General features: G+C 33.4%; 1 protein-coding gene across 2 annotated transcripts; it reads right to left on the reverse strand.

Moving 5' to 3' along the window:
* Nucleotides 1-11117: 11117 nt before the first annotated feature.
* Nucleotides 11118-19651, reverse strand: LOC132031299 (phosphoenolpyruvate carboxylase). Of its 2 annotated transcripts, none has more exons than XM_059421207.1 (11): nucleotides 19493-19651; nucleotides 18883-19071; nucleotides 17283-17677; nucleotides 16217-16301; nucleotides 15086-15308; nucleotides 14560-14663; nucleotides 14362-14452; nucleotides 13801-13955; nucleotides 12608-13606; nucleotides 12126-12512; nucleotides 11118-11704 (listed from the first exon to the last, which is right to left on the reverse strand). In XM_059421207.1, the coding sequence occupies exons 2-11, from the start codon at nucleotides 19048-19050 to the stop codon at nucleotides 11411-11413; spliced, it is 2901 nt and encodes a 966-aa protein (XP_059277190.1). In that variant the 5' UTR covers nucleotides 19051-19071; nucleotides 19493-19651; the 3' UTR covers nucleotides 11118-11410. The 2 variants fall into 2 exon arrangements, with proteins under 2 accessions (XP_059277190.1, XP_059277191.1); XM_059421208.1 differs by having other exon boundaries at nucleotides 18883-19082; nucleotides 19490-19644.
* Between the last annotated feature and the right edge of the window lie 888 nt (nucleotides 19652-20539).

The following is a 20539-nucleotide window of genomic DNA, read 5'->3' on the forward strand; positions in this document are numbered from 1 at the left end:
CGTCCAATTAAACATAAATTTTTTTTATTTTATTTTCTCCTATAATTTTTTTATTATACGTGCTTGCAAGCAAACGTTCCCCTGACCCCATTTTGTGAGATTTCACTGGGTATGTCGTTGTTGTTGTTACGTGCTTGCAAGCATACGTAATCAACAAAGATTTCACTTAAGGTAGGATTAAGTTTTAAAGTAAAAGAATAACTTATATCATTTTTAAATATTTTTAAAATGTATCAGAAATGTAAATTAATCTAAACTTACGTGCATACACTTTTAACATAAAATTTATCTAATAAATGACTATATTAAAGAGAGGAACTATAAAACATTATTTTCATATATATTATGAAACTCTTCGAAGAAAAATGTAGTTAATGGAAATACAATTTGATCTCCAAGCAGTAATGAGACTGAAAAATTGCAAAAGTATATTTTCACTTTTTAACATTAAAATATTTTGGGAAATACGGGATAATCAATATTTTATATAATTCGAATAAAATAGTTAAATTCAACATGCAAAAATTATTACAATGTAGATTCCATAAAAAAGTTCATTAAATCAAGAAAAGGTTTTTTTTTTTTTTTTTTTTAACATGCACTTTTTGGAAGGAAAAAGAAAGCTTAAAGTAAGAACAATTTAATTTCATTGTTTTTGCAGTACTTTTTCTATTGTTTAATTTGAAAGAACATATACAAAAGTATCTTGCAATACCAAAACTTTTAATTATTTATATTGACCTATAAGTCAACTTTATTGATTTCATCATACAATAATATTGTAGCATTAAATATTTTTGACAATTAGTAGTATCTTTTTGTAAAAAATAGATTAGCTAATATAGGTTCAAGTCAGTAAAATAGAAATTAGAAAAGCTTTCATTCGTTAGTCTAATATATAAACTAAGAAAAATATTTTCTGAATGTTTTCCTTTAACTTTCAGATACCTTTTTTTCAATTTAATATTTTAGAATTCTTTAGAAAGTGTCAAACTAATATTAAAAAAAAAAAACAAAGAAGCAAGAACAAAAAAATTTAAATTATTTGCAAATTTAATTTTAACATCGATTTGGGCCCGGACTTAGTACAGGCCAAATGACACTTGTATAAAGGAGAATCTTCAACTTTTGTAGTCCTCACATGATTTTTTTGGGTCCATTTTACCCCCAAATAAAGCTTTAATTACCTTAAAAGTTATCACCTATTTTGGTGAATTTGAATAACCATATGAGCTTTTTAATACTACAAAGAGTGATGATGTGTAAAAGGTGATAGTGACACTACAAAAGAATCTATTTATCAACCAAATTTAAATATTTTTTATCCATTTTATCCCCAATTGAAGCTTAATTTTAGTAAATTTGAATAACTATAGGGGTTGTTTTAATGCTACAAGGAGTAAAAGTGATCGTGACACTATAAAAAAATCTATTTATTCAACCAAGCTTATTATTAATCAAAAATTTTGTTGTCCCATTTTTTTTTCTTTTGAATGTGGAAGTGATTATTAAACTTGTTTCAATTTTTTTTATTTCTATAAAATTTATTATAGACAAGTAAAAAAAATTATCATGGCATTCTCTTTCTACCTCAATACATGCTTAATTATTAAATTAAAAATTATTTTATATATAGATAAAAATATTTGACAAAAGTAATTACATACACGTCTAAGAAATTACAATATAATTTTTAAAAAAAATAAATTAAATTACAAAAAATAAAAAATAAAACATATCATTTCTTAACATATTTTTTTAAGGAAAGGAAAGATTAATTACTACAATATATAAGGGAGAATCCCCATCTTTTGTAGTCCTCACATGATTTGTTTGGTCCATTTTACCCTCAAATGAAGCTTTAATTACCTAAAAGTTATCACCTATTTTAGTAAATTTGAATAACTATATGGGCTTTTTAATACTATAAAGAGTGATGATGTGTAAACAGTGATGGTGACACTACAAAAAAAAAAATCTATTTATTCAATCAAATTTTAATATTTTTTTATCCATTTTACTTCTAGCTGAAACTTAATTTTGGTAAATTTGAATAACTTAATTTTCCAATGCTACGTGATGATGTGGAAAAAGTGATAGTGACACTATAAGAAAATTTATTTAGTCAACAAAATTTTAAATTGATCAAAAAGTTTATTGTCTTTTTTTTAATTTTTTTTTTATGTGGAACTGATTATTAAACTTGTTTCAAATTATTTTATTCCTATAAAATTTATTATAGACAAGTAAAAAAATTATCATGACATTCTCTTTCTACCTCAGTACATGCTTAATTATTAAATTAAAAACTATTTATATATATATATATAAATTAAGAAAAAATATATCATTTCTTAACATGTGTTTTTGTAAGGAAAGGAAAGATTAAAGTAAGAATTTTTTTTAATTATAAATTTTTTAGTTTCTTTTGTATAATTTAATTTGAAGAAACATCTACAAAAGTATTTCGTCATATCAAGAATTTTATTTATTTAATTTTAAATGCTATCTTTATTTATAAGTTAACTTCATTGACTCATCATACAACATTGTGTAGCATCAAATATTTTATTACCGTAAATATTTTGTTTTTCCCCAAAAACGGGTTAGCCAATATAAGTTTAATTGAGAAAATAATGTATAGGTTAATCCAACATAAGATAAAATTCAATCTGAATCATTAAAGTAGGGATCTAGTAACTCAGTTGGTTGGCTACCTGAACTTTCACCTTGTTGGTGAGGGTTCGAATCCCCATGTTGTAATCCCCTCCGCATTTCTCCTTCCCCTACCCCCTATGTAATAATAATAAAAAAAAGATTGAATCATTAAAGAATTTAACCTCAAAAAATTTCAGTATAATAAAAAGGAGAAGAACTTTGGTGTATGCATTTGTTTAAAAATAAAAAGGAAGTCTAAATATACTCTAAGAAAAATAATTTGTAGACGATTCAATATTTTAAAAACATTGAGAAATTGCTGAACTACCTTTACAACTAATATAGTGTTACATCAAAAAGAAAAAAAAAACGTTGTAAATATAAATTTTAATGTAGTAGCACGGACCGAATGACACTAGTATAGTCATAGTCATATAAGCACTGGCCAAATGACAGTATAGTCATAGTCATATACCCACGAGTCTCAAGGACCTTTGCAATATCGATGGGGATGTAGTATAGTTTAAAGGGAAAATTAGGTGACATAACTACTTGAGCAAGGTAATTATATCTCCTTTGTGTTGTTATGATGGAATAGGTGGCGCTTATGGTGGTTTGTGGTGGCGGCTATGGTGGTTTTCGTGGTAGTAGTTTGAAGGTAAAAAATGGTGCATGTATACTGTAAATATGTCATTTTATGTCTGGTGAATGTTTAGCATACATCTACTATATATGTCCGGTGTATGTTTAGCATAAGTCTACTATATATGTCCGGTGTATGTTTAGCATACCTTAAAATATATCCTATATATCACTGTACATACAATTACGTACACATGCACGACATACAAGTACATGTAGCGACATTCGATTATGTATATCACTATATGTTATAAGCATGTCTTGTGTATATCAAACGTATGTCAAATGCATACATGACATACAACAAAATTATGTATATCACTATATGTTACAAGCATGTCTTGTGTATATCAAACGTATGTCAAATGCATACATCACATACAACAAAATACAAAAATATACATGCAGATACGCGGATTAGCTGGATTTTAAACATAATTGCAAAATTAGTGTTGCTATGTAATATCATTATAATTAGCAATAAGCATCATTAATATTGCTATTTACGAAATTTTCCTTTAATTAATCCATGCATTGTTGTTCCATGTGATGTAAGGTATAATATAATACATCAATTGATGTATTAAATTATAGAGAAAAGACATCATTTCCCCTCTAAATTTGGCCTCACAACTCACTTTAGCAATTTAACTTAATGGACGTTTATTTACCCCACTAAACAAATTTCAAGTTAATTAAATTCCATCTTATACGTGCAATACCAGTTTCATGGTTGGAAGGTGCTATACACGCACGCCACATAAGCGCCACCTCAACGACACGTCATTAACACATCAGATAGTCTCTCTTTTCTCTTTCTCTTCCTCCTCCTCCTCCTACTTTCTCGAAAGAATTCGCTATAGGTGACTTTTTAGATGTGAAATTAGTATAGGTGACTCAAGGGGACTACTTGAAAGCAAAACCTAATTAAATTTGGGATTAAGAAAATTGGGGTCCAAAATGTATTTTTTTTCTAACTTTTTAATCATTTACAAAATATAAAAAGACCCCAACTTAATCCAAAAAATCCACCAACCCCCTTCTCCTCCTCCCACCCCTCCCCCGGCCCACACCCACCCCCCCCCCTCTCCCATTTTTTTTTTTTTTTTTAAAAAAAGCTTTGAATTTTTTATTGCTTTTTTACGTACACATGCACACCCCCCATCCTCCCCCCCCCCCCCCCCCCCCCACCAAAAAAAAAAAATATTAATATTTAATTTTTTTTCTTTTTCACCATCATTAATATTGCTATTCTCCTCCTCCCACCCTCCCCCCACCCCCCACCCTACCCCAAACCTAATTATTTTTTAAAAAAAAAGTTTTGATTTTCTTTATTTGTTTTTTCATCCCCCTCCTCGTCCTCCCAACCCTCCCACTCCCACCGCCCCAAAAAAAAAATTAAAAAAAATTAATTTTTTTTTTACAAAATATAAAAAGACTCCCACTCCTCCTCCTCCCACCCTTTCCCCCCTAATTTTTTTTTTTTAATTTTGATTTTCTTTATTTGTTTTTTCACCCCACTTCCTCCTCCTCCCAACCCTTCCCCCCGCTTCAACCCCCCCCCCCTCCCTCCCCCCCCACCGAATTTTTTTTTTTAAATTTTAATTTTTTTTTATCAGCCCCCACTCCTCCTCCTCCCCCCCCAATTTTGTAAAATAAATTTTTTATTTTCTTTTTAAAAAAAAATTAATTTTTTTTTACCCCACAAAATTTCCACTCCTCTTCCTCCCCCCAATTATTATTTTTTTTAAAATTGATTTTCTTTATTTTTTTTCACCCTCCTCATTTTTTTTAATTTTGAAAAGTTTTTATTTTTGTTTTTTTTCACCCCCCACCCTTCCGGAAAAAATTGTTTTGAAAAAAAAAAGTTTTGAAAATTTTTATTTTTTTGCACCACCCCCCCCCCCCCCCCCCCACAAAATGATTTTTCTTGAAAAGAAGTTTTGAATTATTTTTTTTGGTTTCTTACTTCCCCCACCCACCCAAAAAAAATTAATTTTGTTTTAAAAAATAAAGTTTTGAAAAGTTTTTATTTTTTATTTTTTGCAACCCCCCCCCCCCAACACTCCAAAAAAAATCTTGAAAGGAAGTTTTGAATTTTTTTTTTTTTTTTGGGGTTTAGGAAAAGTTTGGATAAAATTTAGGTTGTTGTTATGTGTTTGTCATGAAATAGATGGTTTTTCTGTTGTTGTCCTAGTATGGTTCAGGGTTTAGGAAAATATATCCAACAAATATTTTTTTGTTCTTGTCCTGGTATTTATCTAGTTCTATTTGTAGAAGATAACCAAGTTTTGTAATTGTTGCAACAAATTCTACATTTTTTGCAACAAGTAGACAATCTGTTACAACTCACTAATCTATTGGACATAGCTTCGAGTTATTTGCTTAACATTTGTAGAAGATATCCAACAGATTTTTAGTTGTTGCAACAAGTTCTACACTTGTTGTAACAAATAGACAATCTGTTGCAACAACTACAAATCTGTTGGACATAGCTTCAGTTATTTGCTTCTGTTTGTAGAAGATATCCAACAGATTTTTAGTTGTTGCAACAAGTTCTACACTTGTTGTAACAAGTAGATAATCTGTTGCAACAACTACAAATCTATTGGACATAGCTTCTGTTATTTGCTTCTGTTTGTAGAAGAAATCCAACAGATTTCTGGTTGTTGCAAAAAGTTCTACACTTGTTGTAACAAGTAGACAATCTGTTGCAACAACTACAAATCTATTGCACATAACTTCAGTTATTTGGTTCTATTTGTAGAGGATATCCTACAGATTTGTTGCAACAAGTTCTACACTTGTTGCAACAAGTAGACAATTTATTTATGAATCAGCAAATGTTGAGGAAAGATATAGTCAAATTGGCAACCAAATTGACAATCAATCCTCAGAAAGAGATGAAGAACAGAGCCAAGAAGCAGTATATACAAATGAAGAAAGTGAATAAGAACTAGAAGATGAAGAAACTGATGATGGAAATGAAGGAGATGAAGTAGATCAAGGAAATCTGCTACACCCCAGAAGGTAGTTGCTGAACAAATTATTACTTAAGTTGTGGTATTTGGAGGCTGTTGAACAATTTCTTTTTTTTTTTTTTTTTTGGTCCTTTATGTTATTTGTGAATGATGTTTATGAACTTATTTATTTTGATTAGTTGTGGTATTTGGAACCAAGGTGGCTGTTGAACAATTTCTATTTATGAACTTATTTATTTTGCTTACTAATTGTTGCAATAGATGTATACAGTAGAATTGCTTAGTTGCTTAGTTGTTGCAACAAATTACTCACCTTGTTGGAAAAAATCAAACAATTGCTTAAATTATCTAAAAAATATGTTGCAACAGATGAGTTAATTGTTACAACAGATCATACATTTGTTGAAGAAGTTGCAACAAGTTACTAATCTGTTTCAACAGATGGATCAGTTTAAAAAAGTCACTAATCTGTTTAGATAAGTTGCCTAAATGATTGCAACAGATCATACAGTTGTTGAAAAAGTTGCAACAAGTTACTAATCCGTTCCAACAAGTAAATAATCTATTTAAACAAGTTACTAATCTGTTTAGACAAGTTGCCTAAATGATTGCAACAGATCATACAGTTGTTGAAAAAGTTGCAACAAGTTACTAATTTGTTCCAATAAGTAACTAATGCTTAAACAAGTTACTAATCTTGCAACAGACTAGTACGATTGTGGAAGAAGTTGCAACAAATTACTAATCTGCTTCAACAAGTTACTAATCTATTCCAACAAATAACTAATTTGTTTAAACAAGTTACTAATCTGTTGCAACATATCATATACGATTGTGGAAGAAGTTGCAACAAATTACTAATGATTTTAGTATATATATATATATATATATATATATATATATATATATATATATATATATATATATATATATTGATTTTGGTTGATTTAGATCCATTATCACTAAATATGGGTGAATCAAGTAGTTCACACCAATGATCACTCAATTTAGTGCGTATTGGACTTAGTTGATCATCTATCCTGACCCAAAACACCATCAAATTGCTTAAGTATATATATATTGATCACTAAATATGGTTAATTTCCATTGTTTATCACTAAAGATGGGTGAATCAAGTAGTTCACACCAATTCACTCCAATAATCACTCCGTTTAGTGCGTATTGGACTTAGTTGATCATCTATCCCGACCCAAAACACCATCAAATTGCTTAAGTATATATATTGATCAATAAATATGGTTAATTTCCATTGTTTATTACTAATTATGGCTGATTCCCTTTATTGATCACTAAATATGGGTGAACAAAGTAGTATCTGTTACAACAAGTGTAGTTTTTGTTGCAGCAAGTGTAGTATCTATTGGAACAACTGTGGTATCTGTTGGAACTATAGTATCCTTTATAACAACTGTAGTATCTGTTGTAGCAAGTGTAGTATCTGTTGCAACAACTGTGGTATACGTTGCGACAAGCTTAACCGTGGTATCTGTTAAGACAGCGTATATATATATATATATATATATATATATATATATATATATATATATATATATATATATATATATATATATATATATATATATATATATATATATATATATATATATATATATACATACTAAATATTGTTGATTTCATTTGTTTAACACTAAATATGGGTGAATCAAGTAGTTCACATCAATTCACTCTAATAAACACTCGATTTAGTGCATATTGACTCAGTAGATCATCTTTCCTGACTCAAAATACTATCAAACTGATTAAGTATTATATATTGATCACTAAATATCGTTGGTTCATTTATTTATCACTAAATATGGGTGAATCAATTAGTTCACATCAATTCACTCTAATGATCACTCGATTTAGTGCATACTGACTAAGTAGATCATCTTTCCCGACTCAAAATACACCAAATTGATTAAGTATTATACATTGATCACGAAATATAGTTGATTTCATTTGTTTATCACTAAATATGAGTGAATCAAGAAGTTAACATCAATTCACTATAATAATCACTCGATTTAGTGCATACTAACTTAGTAGATCATCTTTCCTGACTCAAAATACTATCAAATTGATTAAGTATTATATATTGATCACTAAATATCGTTGATTTCATTTGCTTATCACTAAATATAGGTGAATCAAGTAGTTCACATCAATTCACTCTAATGATCATTAGATTTAGTGCATATTCCTAACTCAAATTACCATCAAATTGATTAAGTATTATATATTGATCACTACTTATTATTGATTTCCTTTGTTTATCACTAAATATCATTGATTCTCTTTGTTGATCACTAAATATGGGTGAATCAAGTAACATCTGTTATAACAACTGTAATATCTATTGCAACAAGTGTAGTATCTGTTGCAACAACTGTAGTATCTTTGTTGCGGCAAATGACATAGTTGTTGCGGCAAAAAGAAAAACTTTTCAAAATATTTTTTTAAAAAGCAATTTGGGGGGGGGGGGGGGGGGGGGGGGGTAGTGAGGGTGCGAGGAGGAGGGAGGGTTGGTGAAAAAATTTTTTAAAAAAAAAATTAATTTTTTTTTTTTTTTTTGATGGGATGGGAAGAGGAGTGAAGGCGGTAAGAAAAAATCAAAACTTTGTTTTGGGGGAGAGGGGGGTGAGGGGTTGGGGGAGGGGTTGGAGGAGGAGGAGGTGTGAAAAAATAAAAATAAAAAATTAATTTTTTTTTAGGGTGGGGGTAGTGAGGGGTGGGAGGAGAGGAGCGGGGGTGGTGAAAAAACAAAAAAAAAAATCAAATTTTTTTTAAATTTTATTTGGGTGGGGGTGTGGCGGGAGAGACGGGGTGGGGGGTGAGGGGGGAGGAGGAGTGGAGGCAATTTGGTAAGAAAAAATCAAAACTTTTTTTAAAATTTTTTTTTGGGGGTGGTGGTGGGTTGAAAAAACAAATAAAGAAAATTAAAATTTTTAATTTTTTTTTTGGAGGGTTGGGGTTGGGGGTGGGAGGGGAGGGCGATGAGGGGGAGGAGGGGTGAAAAAAAAATTAAGTAATTCTCCATTTCAATTTATTTGAACCTATTTGTTTTTTTGTTCGAGGAAGAATGGGGAAAAACAAATTCACCTTATGAATGATTTAAAAAAAAAATAATTATTTCAAAGTTTTTTTCTTAAATGTCGGGGAATTCATATAAATTGAAACGGGGGAGGTGGGTGGGTGGGGGGTTAGGGGGTTGGGACGAGGAGAGGGGGTGAAAAAAAAAAAAAAAAAAAAAAAAAAATAGGCAGGGGGTGAGGTGGGGGGGCGGGGCTCGGGGGAAGGGGCATGGGAGGCATAGGGTCGGGGGCGGGTACGGGCGGGGGCGGAGGTGAATCAAAGTGTTAAAAAATAAAACTTAAATGCAAAATATTAAAAATAAAATTAAGGGTCAAAGTATTAAAATTAAAATTTTTGGACAACTTCAAAACCCCTTAATCACTAATAAAAAATTATCACCTCCATCTAATAATTAAAATTTGAATCAACTCTTTTAAAATAAAAAACTAAAGAGTCACCAATAATTAAATGACCCTACTTTCTCTCTCTCTTTCTCTCTTTTCTTTTCTTTTTCTTTCTCCACCTTTTTCCTTCCATCAACAATAATGGCTACCTTTCTTCTTCCATCAACAACCATGAAACTCCAAAAATTCGGAAAAATCAAATTAAATCACTCAACAATTATGAAAATTTTCGCCATAATCAACTCCAGATGGAAGGAGATTTTGCTCCAAAGACAAAAAATGAAACTGGGTTTAAGGAATTTGCTCCAAAAAATGAACTTAGTATTCCCCAAATTTGTTCCCTCTCCTTTGCTTCAGTCGAACACACACACACACACTCTCTCTCTCTATCGACAAACATGACCCAACAAAATGATTCTTCTTTGATCTTCCAAGTTTTTTTTTGGGGGGTGGGGGTGGGGGTGGGGGGTGGGGGTGTATGTATATTTTCCCTTCTACTGAGCAGTGCAAAAAGAATGAAAAAAAATCATGATTTAAGAAGTTATGGAGAGAAGAGTATTGTCCTCCTTCTTACACTGCGTTTTTGTAGAAAAATTTGTTGGTGAATTTGGTATTCAACAGAATGAAGGAGAAAAAAGGGGAATTAAATAGATTAGAAATCGAGGGGAATTTTCAATTGGCTGGGAAAATTAGTGTTCGCCGCTACCATTTTTTCCGATGACGAGGTGATTTATTTATTTCTTTTTATCTCAACGATCTAAGGGTGCGTGGATTAGTTTTATCACTTTTTCCTCTTTTTTCTTCTGTGATTAAGAATGTTATTGATAGTTTGCAAGAAATATTTTACTGAAATAATATATTGTCATTCTTGAGTGTGGTGATGGTGACGAATTTAGATGTATAATGATGATGAAGGCTTCGGCTAATGGTGCTTGAACATTTTGTAAAGAAAAGAGAGAGAGAAGATGGAACCAGACAAAGTGGTGGAGTATCAGTTGAAGGCTTGAAGCAAAGGGAATAGAAAAGAAGGAAGATTGGAAAGAGACGATGGAAGTGGAAAAAAATGAAAGGAAAATGTGGTAAAAAGAAATTAAATAAATTCTGACGTGTCACTTTTTTTAAATATTTACGCGCTTTGATATTTTTTTTTTTTGCCACATTAGCATGGAAGGTGATATTAATTTCACTTCATACTAGATAGGGGGTATATAATTACAAGTTAAATTTAGTTGCTAAAGTGAGTTGTACGGCCAAGTTTAGGGGGGAAATGATGTATTTTCTCTAAATTATACCCCGATTAGTTATGCAAGATTCAAAATATAACTAACACGCTGTATAAAGCAAATACCATATTTTATACCATGATTGTTTCGACCTAACACATCAAACCAAACGGGTCCTTAGTGTTCAAAGTTACTAAAATTGCAGTAGGGATTCCAGTGAACCATGACCAGCATACGATTCTAGTTCACTCTTCGTGCAAGTTTGCTCAATGATGGTCCCAAGAACATTATGATACATCATCTTGATGTTAGTCGTCAACAACACGACGATTAACATCTTCCATATTCCAGGTGACGCTTCTTCTTTTCCGAGTATAAATACGAAGGACATGAAATAGGATTTAACTTAACCAGTATTCTGCATTCCAGCAGCAATACCCTTCATGGTCAAGATGAGTGTGTCCTCCAAGCCAGGTGCATATTCGCTAGTCGGGTTCAGGTTCACAAGTTCAGCAGCTGGCTTTGATTCCATGTATTCCTTTGAAATGTGAGGCCTTGGTGTGACACTATAGTCCGGGTCACGAATACGCTTTAGGGTGTACGCTTGGCACACGTTCAATGTTGTGATGTACGAGTCGCGCAACCTCAGTCGTTGTCTCAAGTATGGGTCACCCTCCAGAAGATCCTTGTGTCCAGCAATCTATTAAAAAAAGGAAAAGTAAGTTTTATATGTGATAACTTGGCACCAGTTTTTGAAGCACTCAAGCACGATAAGGAGAAGATGACAAAAATGGTTCCTTATGGTTTGATGGTAGGTTCAAAATAGTCCCTTAAGTATGCACTTAACAGTTTGGTCCTTCAAATTTGCCAAAAATTAACACTTTTAGTCTCTGTCAAATATTTATTAAACTCTGTTTGTTAGATTTGACCGGAACTATGAAATTAACCACTTGGTATATGTCAAATTATATGTTGTTGTTGTATATGTCAAATTAACCACCTCGGTAGGAAACAGCCTCTCTGCCCCACAAAGGTAGGGGTAACGTTTGCGTACATCCTACCACACTTGTTGGATTACACTGGGTATGTTGTTGTTTGTTTGTTGTTGGTAGGAAAATTACCTGCAGCAGGAGGCTCTTTGTCTCCTCGTAGTTTGACCTAAGAAGTTCACCGAAGGACCACAAATCTTCGGACACCAGTAGCTTGTCGTACAATGCAGCAATGCCTGGATCTCCTTTGGCGAACACCATCTCAACCAAATCGATAGTTACCCTAAAGAATGGCCATGCATTGTACATTTCCTGCAGCATGCGGAGGTTTTTGATATCCTTTTCAATGGCATACTTAAATGCTGCTCCAAAGCCGAGCCAGACTGGAAGATGAAATCTAGTCTGAGTCCAGGCAAAGATCCATGGAATAGCTCTAAGTGATTCTATGCCTCCGCTGGGTTTACGCTTTGATGGACGGCTTCCAATGTTCATTCGACCATACTCTAACTCAGGCGTGGCCTGGAAACATGATCAATGAAAAGTAACTTATTACAACTCAAGGCAATATTTGTAAACAGAAGACAAATAACGAAGTTCATTCCTAGCACACTTACCAGGCGGAAATACTCGACAAATCGGGGTTCCTTAAAAACTATTGATCGATATTTTTCTGTAGCAACAACTGCAATTTCGTCCATAAGAGCACGCCATTCTGGTTTGGGAGAGACTGGAGGATGCATCCCGTGTTCAAGAGTAGCAGCAGTAAAGCGCTGGAGTGTCCTAAAACACAAGTGTTCTTCCCCAAAAGATTGCTCAATAACCTCACCCTGAACTGTAACGCGGAGATGACCGTGAATTGTGTCGGGTGGTTGAGACAATATAGCAAGATGAGTGGGGCCACCTCCTCTTCCCACTGTACCACCTCTACCATGAAACATAGTTAGCTTCACACCGAACTCCTTGGCGACTTGTATAAGCTCCTCTTGAGCCTTATATAACTGCCAGGCTGCTGATAGCCGACCTGCATCCTTGCCAGAGTCAGAGTATCCAATCATGACCTCTTGCTTGCCATTAATCCGGTTTCTGTACCACTCGATTGAGAAAAGACGTGCAACGGCAGCAGGAGCAGCATCCAGATCAGCCAACTTCTCAAAAAGTGGAACAACTCGTAAAGGTTGCTTCACTCGGCATTCACGCTGTAGAAGCTCAACTGCAAGCACATCAGATGGTGAGGTAGCCATTGAGATGATATATGCCCCGAAGCAGTCTGCTGGGAGTTCGGATATGACATGGAACGTATCCAAAACATCAGCAATTTCTTCAGTTTTTGGAAGATCAGGTCCAAATAAAGGTCTCTTGCCGCTGAGTTCAGACAGGAGCCACTCTTGTCTACGTTCTTCAGACCATTCTCGATATGAACCAATTCCTAAATGCTGGGTAATAGCATCAAGCACATCAGTATGGCGGTCTGACTCTTGTCTTAAGTCAAGTCTCACAAGTGAAAGTCCAAACGTAGAAACTTGTCTAAGGAAATCCAGAAGGCTACCATCAGCGATGGGGCGATCACCACAAGCACAAAGAGATCTGTAGCAGAGCTCAAGAGGTTCCAAGAACTACATAAAATGTATCACCATATTAGTGTTATGTGACAGGCAACACAGATATTTATAAATTTTGGTTATATAGAACAAGTGAACAACCATGCAAATAATTATGTTGTTATTCAACAGAAAGAGATACACATATTCATGTTTTTCTAGTTCCCTTTTTCCCTGAATAACATGTCAAGTTGTGAAATAGTATGCACCTGCTCAATATTAGTATAAGTTGCTTCCTCTGGAATATCAGAGTGTCCATGAGCTAACAGTTGGCGAGCACGCTCGCGTGTCTGATACAGCTTATCTCTCACATCACCAAGAATTACACGATACGGTTCATTTGGAGGAACTTGCTTCCAAAATTCTGCATCAGAAGAAAATCTCAGAAAGATCAGAGATTATGCAAGTTCTCTGTCCAAAGAATTTTTTTTTTTTTTTTTTTTGGGAAGAAAGGAATATCTGTCCAAGAGAAATAGAGAGAGCCTTTAACGCAATTTCTTTAAAATAAACACTGACCAGAGTACCAGATGCTAGAATGACCTCTTTTTTCTCTCTTTAAAATCATAAAAACTAACACCCGTTGCTCACCCTCTCTTACTTTTTTGATAGGCAATGATGAAAATAACATCCTTGGCTCACTTGAAAGGAGAAAATTTGAATCATACCACAAACAAGCATTTTGACCGTCCTATCAAGTTTATATGCAACTAGCAAACTTTGCTTTAATTCAATTTCATGGATCAACCTCAACAGCAATCACATTAGTTTACCTATGTAGTGTTTTGCATCTCTCCTTGAAGACCTGTGGAGTACTTCATCTGATTGCACGCGGAGCTCTTCATTGCAGCGCCACATAGATAACTGAAAGCATGTACAAGTTAGAAAAATATAACAGTGCAAATGGATGGTGCGATGTCTCAAAAATGGATCAAGACAAAAGTCACTAAAACAATTTAGTTGTTGGATACCTCAAACATGAGGTCCTCTATTTGTGAATAGTACAAGTTAGCTGCCATCATTCTGGCCAATAAGCAAACATCTCTTGTGACCTCAGGAGTCACTCTTGGATTACCTGCATTTGGTAGCAAACAGTTGACAGATAAAGAAAGATTATCTACTGCATGTAGTAAATAAGAAGTCTGACATATATTAAAGAAACATAGGAATTTTTTCAATTTTTTCCCGTCAGCCGAAATTTATAACGGGCTAGCCAAAATATACAAAACATAAACTGATAATGTATATTTATGTACACAATATGTATGTTACATGTATATTTATACTTGAGCCTATACATTTGATGGCTACTTTGTAAATTAGATCACCAAAAGGCATCGGATTGTAATTATCTCTAAAATATATATCCAGAGAGGAGTAGAAGGAATATGTTGCTTCCCTCCACCCTCCAAAATAATGTAATCCTAAGTCTTGTTTTGTTTTCTCAACTTATAGCTAAAGTAACTGCAAACGTTATCTAAAGGAGAGGAATCATACCATCACGATCACCGCCCATCCAAGAGGAAAATTGAATAAGAGGAGCGTTATAAGGAACTCGTTCATTAATCCCAATGTTTTTAAGAGCTGTATCAACACGGCGTAAGAACTTTGGTACACCCTTCCAAATTGTTTCATGGAAATAGCTCATTCCAGCTCTCATTTCATCTTGTGGAGTTGGAGGAGTTCTACGGATCTCATCAGTGCGGAAAGCAGCTTGAATCTACACAAGAAGTAAGGACCAGATATTTGTCAAAAAAGATAAAAATAATGGGTGCATCTTACCAATAAATCATGATCCACAAAATGTGAAACATATGAGTTTGAAGATAGCTACATTATAAATCTGAGTCGAGAAACAAAACAAGTTCAGTATTGCTTCATCTTCTGGCTTCAGAAAATACAATTCAGATGAATGAAGGGGCAAAGATAAAATGGTAGTGTTGCCGCAGTAAGAAATTAAACACTTCAGAATTTATCAATCTATATGGAAGTTGAAACACAGTTAGACTCTGGATAGATAGAATAATAGCTATTTTCTGTGGAAAGCTCCATCCAATAATATGCATAATAAAGTTTTGGAGTGTTAGCTGAATAACCAAACAGAAACTATATTAATTTATGAGATAGTTTTGCTTCTCCATTCACCATGAGAGGGATAAAACAGCAGATCCATTAATGTGTCCTATCCATGCAGTTTAGAAATAGAACTACACTAATACTACCTCCTTCCCATTTTAATTGTCGTTTTAGCTCTTTTCATGCCCATTAAGAAAAACAACGAATACAAGGTATAGTTTACTCAGTTACCCCTATCTATTAGATGTGGGATTACACTGGGTATTTGTTGTTGTTAATTGCCAACTCAAGTCTTGAATTCCTAAAGCGACAATTATTTGGGATAATTTTTTTTTGAGCTAAAGCGACAGTTAAAATGGGACGGAGTACAGGCTGGCCATAGATAAATAAGGACAGACAGAAAGATGAAGACATATCTACAAGATATTGAAGCACCAAAATATTCATTAGTAGGGTCAGAAAGTCTTCAGAAAAGCACCAGAAATTGAATGTACAAATCACAGAATTCCATTCAAGGAAAATCACATGCATGAACTAAACATCGATAATTACCTCCCTCTGTAAAGCCTCATCAAGCTCCTGTTTATCATCAGGTGTAATGTCTTTAGCATACAACTGAGCCAAGCAGTCACGGATCCTGAAAATTTAGTTAGAACAAGTTAGTTAAAAGAAACTAAACAAACAAAGAAAGCAAGAAATTTTGGCAGAAAAGAGAATTTCCATTTGTGTTTATTATGCAGATAGAGAAAGAGATGAATCCGTTGTTAGGAATCATTAAATCCTATAGGTGTCGTCGTGGAGGACTTGATTTTACTAAAGATGATGAGAACATGAACTCACTTGAATAAATCTTTTTTTGTCCAACTAGATTCTAAAACTAGTAATTTCTATTAGGTTCCACATTCTAATTCGTCGATACGAGAAGCAAATTGTTCTGTGAATGAATCAATATCTATACATAAGCCAAGAGGCAGATAGCGCAGATCGTCTCCAGCCCACTTGAACAATTTAAAATAGGCTAATTTAGGGGATAGAAAATACGAAATAGGGAATGTAGATTCTTTCGCATCTTGCTATAATTGAAATATCTGCGAGATCGGGGTCACAATTTGTATCAGTTAAACAAATTGTTGGAATTCCTAAAGTAATACACTCTCGCAAGGCCGTATATTCTTCGTGTTGATCAACGATGATGCCGGAAATAGACCAATTTTATATCACCCTTCAATTCGAAATAGCAAAAGCAATGTCTCCTAGTGAACGTGTCACAGCTTATTCCTATTTTCCAAAAAAAATAAGGTTTTTGAAAAACGAAGAATTAAATTCTCACTTATCTTATTACTTCAATCCGAAGTTCTTAGCTTCTTGAACAGGATGAGTCATAGCGAGGGAATAATTAAGTCATAATTCATTGGTCGATTGTATCATTAACCACTTAATTTGAAAGCCATATTTCGACCCCGACGTTTTCAGGATGCTGCTAATAACCAACGAGCAAGTGCTTTTCCTTTTGTGGATGGAACAAACGAAGCATAAACTAACTTAAGAACAAATGTGATGAGCCAAGAAGACCACACTAACTGCTGAAGACAATAAACATGGTGATTAGAGACCAAACCTTCCATGCTTTTGGAGCAATGATCTTCGGACAGATTGAGTAGGATGAGCAGTTAGGACCAAATCCACGGTCTGATTCTTCAGAGCATCAAAAACTTCTTGAGGAGATTTCTTCAAGTCCCCCACCAGTTTCTTGAAGGTCTCTTCAATATCTGACTCAGTTGTTGCATTGTTCTCATCGACAAAATCTCCCTTTTTCTTCAACTTTTGGCGCCTACGGTAGGCAATCTGAACCTCCTCGGCCAAATTGGCCAAGTTAAGCATGTGAGAGAAAGCTTTAGCAATGACAATTGAATCCCCTGGATCCAAACTTGTAAACATACTGCCAAGTTCCTCCAGCTTTTTCGGATCATACTTGCCTTCATACTCGGCAGAAAGCTCATAACACTCTTGGACCTAATATGAGATTGAACAAATCAAAGACTTTAATGCACACCAGTCATTTGCAAGCTATGTTTTTTGTACTCTTAAAAATGCGTGTCAGATCCTCTAAAAGTAGTGCATTTTTGGAGAGTCGAACAACATAGTTTGCAAGTATATCTCAATTAATTTCCTTCTCAAAAAAAGTACATCTCAATTAATTTCCTACTCAAAAAAAGTACATCTCAATTAATTTAATTGTCTCAAAGAACTAACAACACCAAGTTTAGGATCTCAGGTCACCATACACATGACGTTTCCGTCCACCCAACACAGTCACACTATACTGAAGCATATCAAGTTCACTGTGTACATACCATCTATAAGTATTACACACACTTTAGACTCAGGTGTATGTTGGTCAACTCAGTCAGAACAGACATAAGAGTCCAATCCTTTTATGATAAGTGACATAAAAATTCAATCGTTGTATCCTTTTTATGATAAGTGACATAAAATTCAATCGTTATATCCTTTTTATGATAAGTGATAAAAATTCAATTTTTAGCTTCAAGCAATAAACCAGATTAAAAGTGGAAGATCAAACAACAACCGCTTACTCAATCCAAAGACCAAAATCATACAACTTCACAGGGTTACACAGCTAATCATTCATAGGTTAAATTATTTTTCCCAGAAACAGAAAAAGAAAAAGAACAAGAAAAGAAGTGGCAAATGGATACAGTTCTGATACACAAGTCAAACTACTGAAGTGTATAAATAACACTATCTAAATACCATCTATAAGCATTACACATATATTAGACTTAAGTGTTTGTAGTCAACTCAGTCAGAAACAGACATAAAAATCCAATCTTTTTATTACTTTTTTTGATAACTGACATAAAAGTTCAATCTTTAGGCTCAAACCATAAACCAGATTAAAAGTGGAAATACCATATATAAGTGTTACAACACACTTTAGACTCAAGTGTTTGTGACACTGAATCAGAACATACATAAAATTCCAATTTTTTTTTTTTTCCCCTTTTCTTGATAAGTGACATAAAAATTCAATCTTTAGCTTCAAGCAATAAACTAGATTAAAAGGGGAAATAAAACCAACACCCCTTAGTCAATCCAAAGATCAAAATCACACAACTTCATCAACACTATACACAGCTAATCATTCATAGGTAAAATAAATTTTCATAGAAAAAAAAAATTTGGGAAATGCATACAGTTTCTTTGAGATCTTCCCCATGCAAATCTTGAAGAATATCAAGAAACCTATCCAAAAGCAAAGCATCATATTCAACAAGTTTATCATCCTCAGATACTTTACCAGGAACCAATTGCCTTAACTGAGCATCAATTGATGCCATTTTTTCCAAATTACGAGTCCCCATTTCTCACTATCCAAACAGACCCTGCAACAATGTACATAAACATAAAAATCATCAAAATCCCATAAAAGTACAAAAACAAGGGACCACCATATTTTGTTCTAGCCATACAAAAAAATCACCATACTTTAATGAGTTTAAGGACCTGTTTGGCCATCAGAATTATTCATTTTTCCTGGATTTTTTATTCACTTTATTTGAAAATTAATGTTAACACCTAAAACCTTTCACTTTTTTTTTTTTTCATTTTTTCCTCTTTCAATAGTTTAATCAACCAAATATTATTTCCGAAAATTATAATCAAACACAACTTCATCTTCAAAAATTCTAAATAAAGTGAAAAATATTTGATTTCTATTGCCAAATGTCTACTAAGTTCTTATTGATTTATTAGCAATTAAACATAGAAAAAAACAAGAAAGAGTGAACTAAATAATGTACATACCTGAATTTTGGTGTGTCAGAAAACAAATGAATGAGAAGAACAAAAAAAAAAGAGTGACTTTTTATAATAAGTGGAGGACTTTGAGTTTATGTAATCTAAAAGACACTGAGTTAGGTACCTATATATAGACAAAGGAAAAAAAAAAAGAGCTTTTTCTTTCTTTAATTTACAACCATAGATTATTTGCAAATTTATTTTCTTGAAATTTAAATTTTATGTGACTGCCTTAGTTCACGCCTCTACATAAGTTGGAAAATCAAATAAGTGAAGGGTCAACTAGAATATACCTAAAGATCCTTACTTTATTTTCTACATAAGATTTATTTTTTCAACTTTAAATACTTTTTTTTTTCCATGAATGGAGATTGATCCTCTTCCCCTTTTATCACTCTCTATATTTTCTTGTTCGTCCTTGTGTTTTAAAGTCAAAATACTATTTTCTTTCGATTGATTAGATTATATATTAAGACAAAAACAAGCGGTGAATAAACGAGCATAGAGTGAAATGTAATAATTCATTGATGATCAATAAAGGCAAAATTGGATCCATGTCTTGACATTTAAAGGGCCAAACCCATGACAAACACCTCTGGTCGTCCACTTCTTTTACTTGAAGACTAAAAGTAATTTCGCTCCATTTGCACACTTCAGCGCCATTCCTATTCCACTTTATTACACTTTTTACACCGCATCGAGCAAAACCAACACCAGTCGTCTCCCACGTGGATTAAGTGGTCAATCGAATTGTGCCAGTTCATTTAAATTGTACCAACTCAATTAAATTGTGTCAACTCATTTAAATTGTAAATTCACTAATTTGTAAATTCGTGGAGTTTTGACCATTAAAAATTGGGGCTTTTGGGTACATTGGATGTGCAATTAGGTGGTGCCCCTTTGGTGTTGGTTTTGCTCCGATAACGGTGCAAAAAGTGTCTAAGTGAAATAGGAATGACCCACCTAAAGTGTTTAAATGGAACAAGGATCACTTTAGGTGCTCAAGTGAAAGAAGTGGACGACCACATGTGTTTGTGATGGGTTTGGCCCTAA

This window comes from Lycium ferocissimum, chromosome 9, assembly GCF_029784015.1.
Source record: "Lycium ferocissimum isolate CSIRO_LF1 chromosome 9, AGI_CSIRO_Lferr_CH_V1, whole genome shotgun sequence".
Lineage (NCBI taxonomy): Eukaryota > Viridiplantae > Streptophyta > Magnoliopsida > Solanales > Solanaceae > Lycium > Lycium ferocissimum.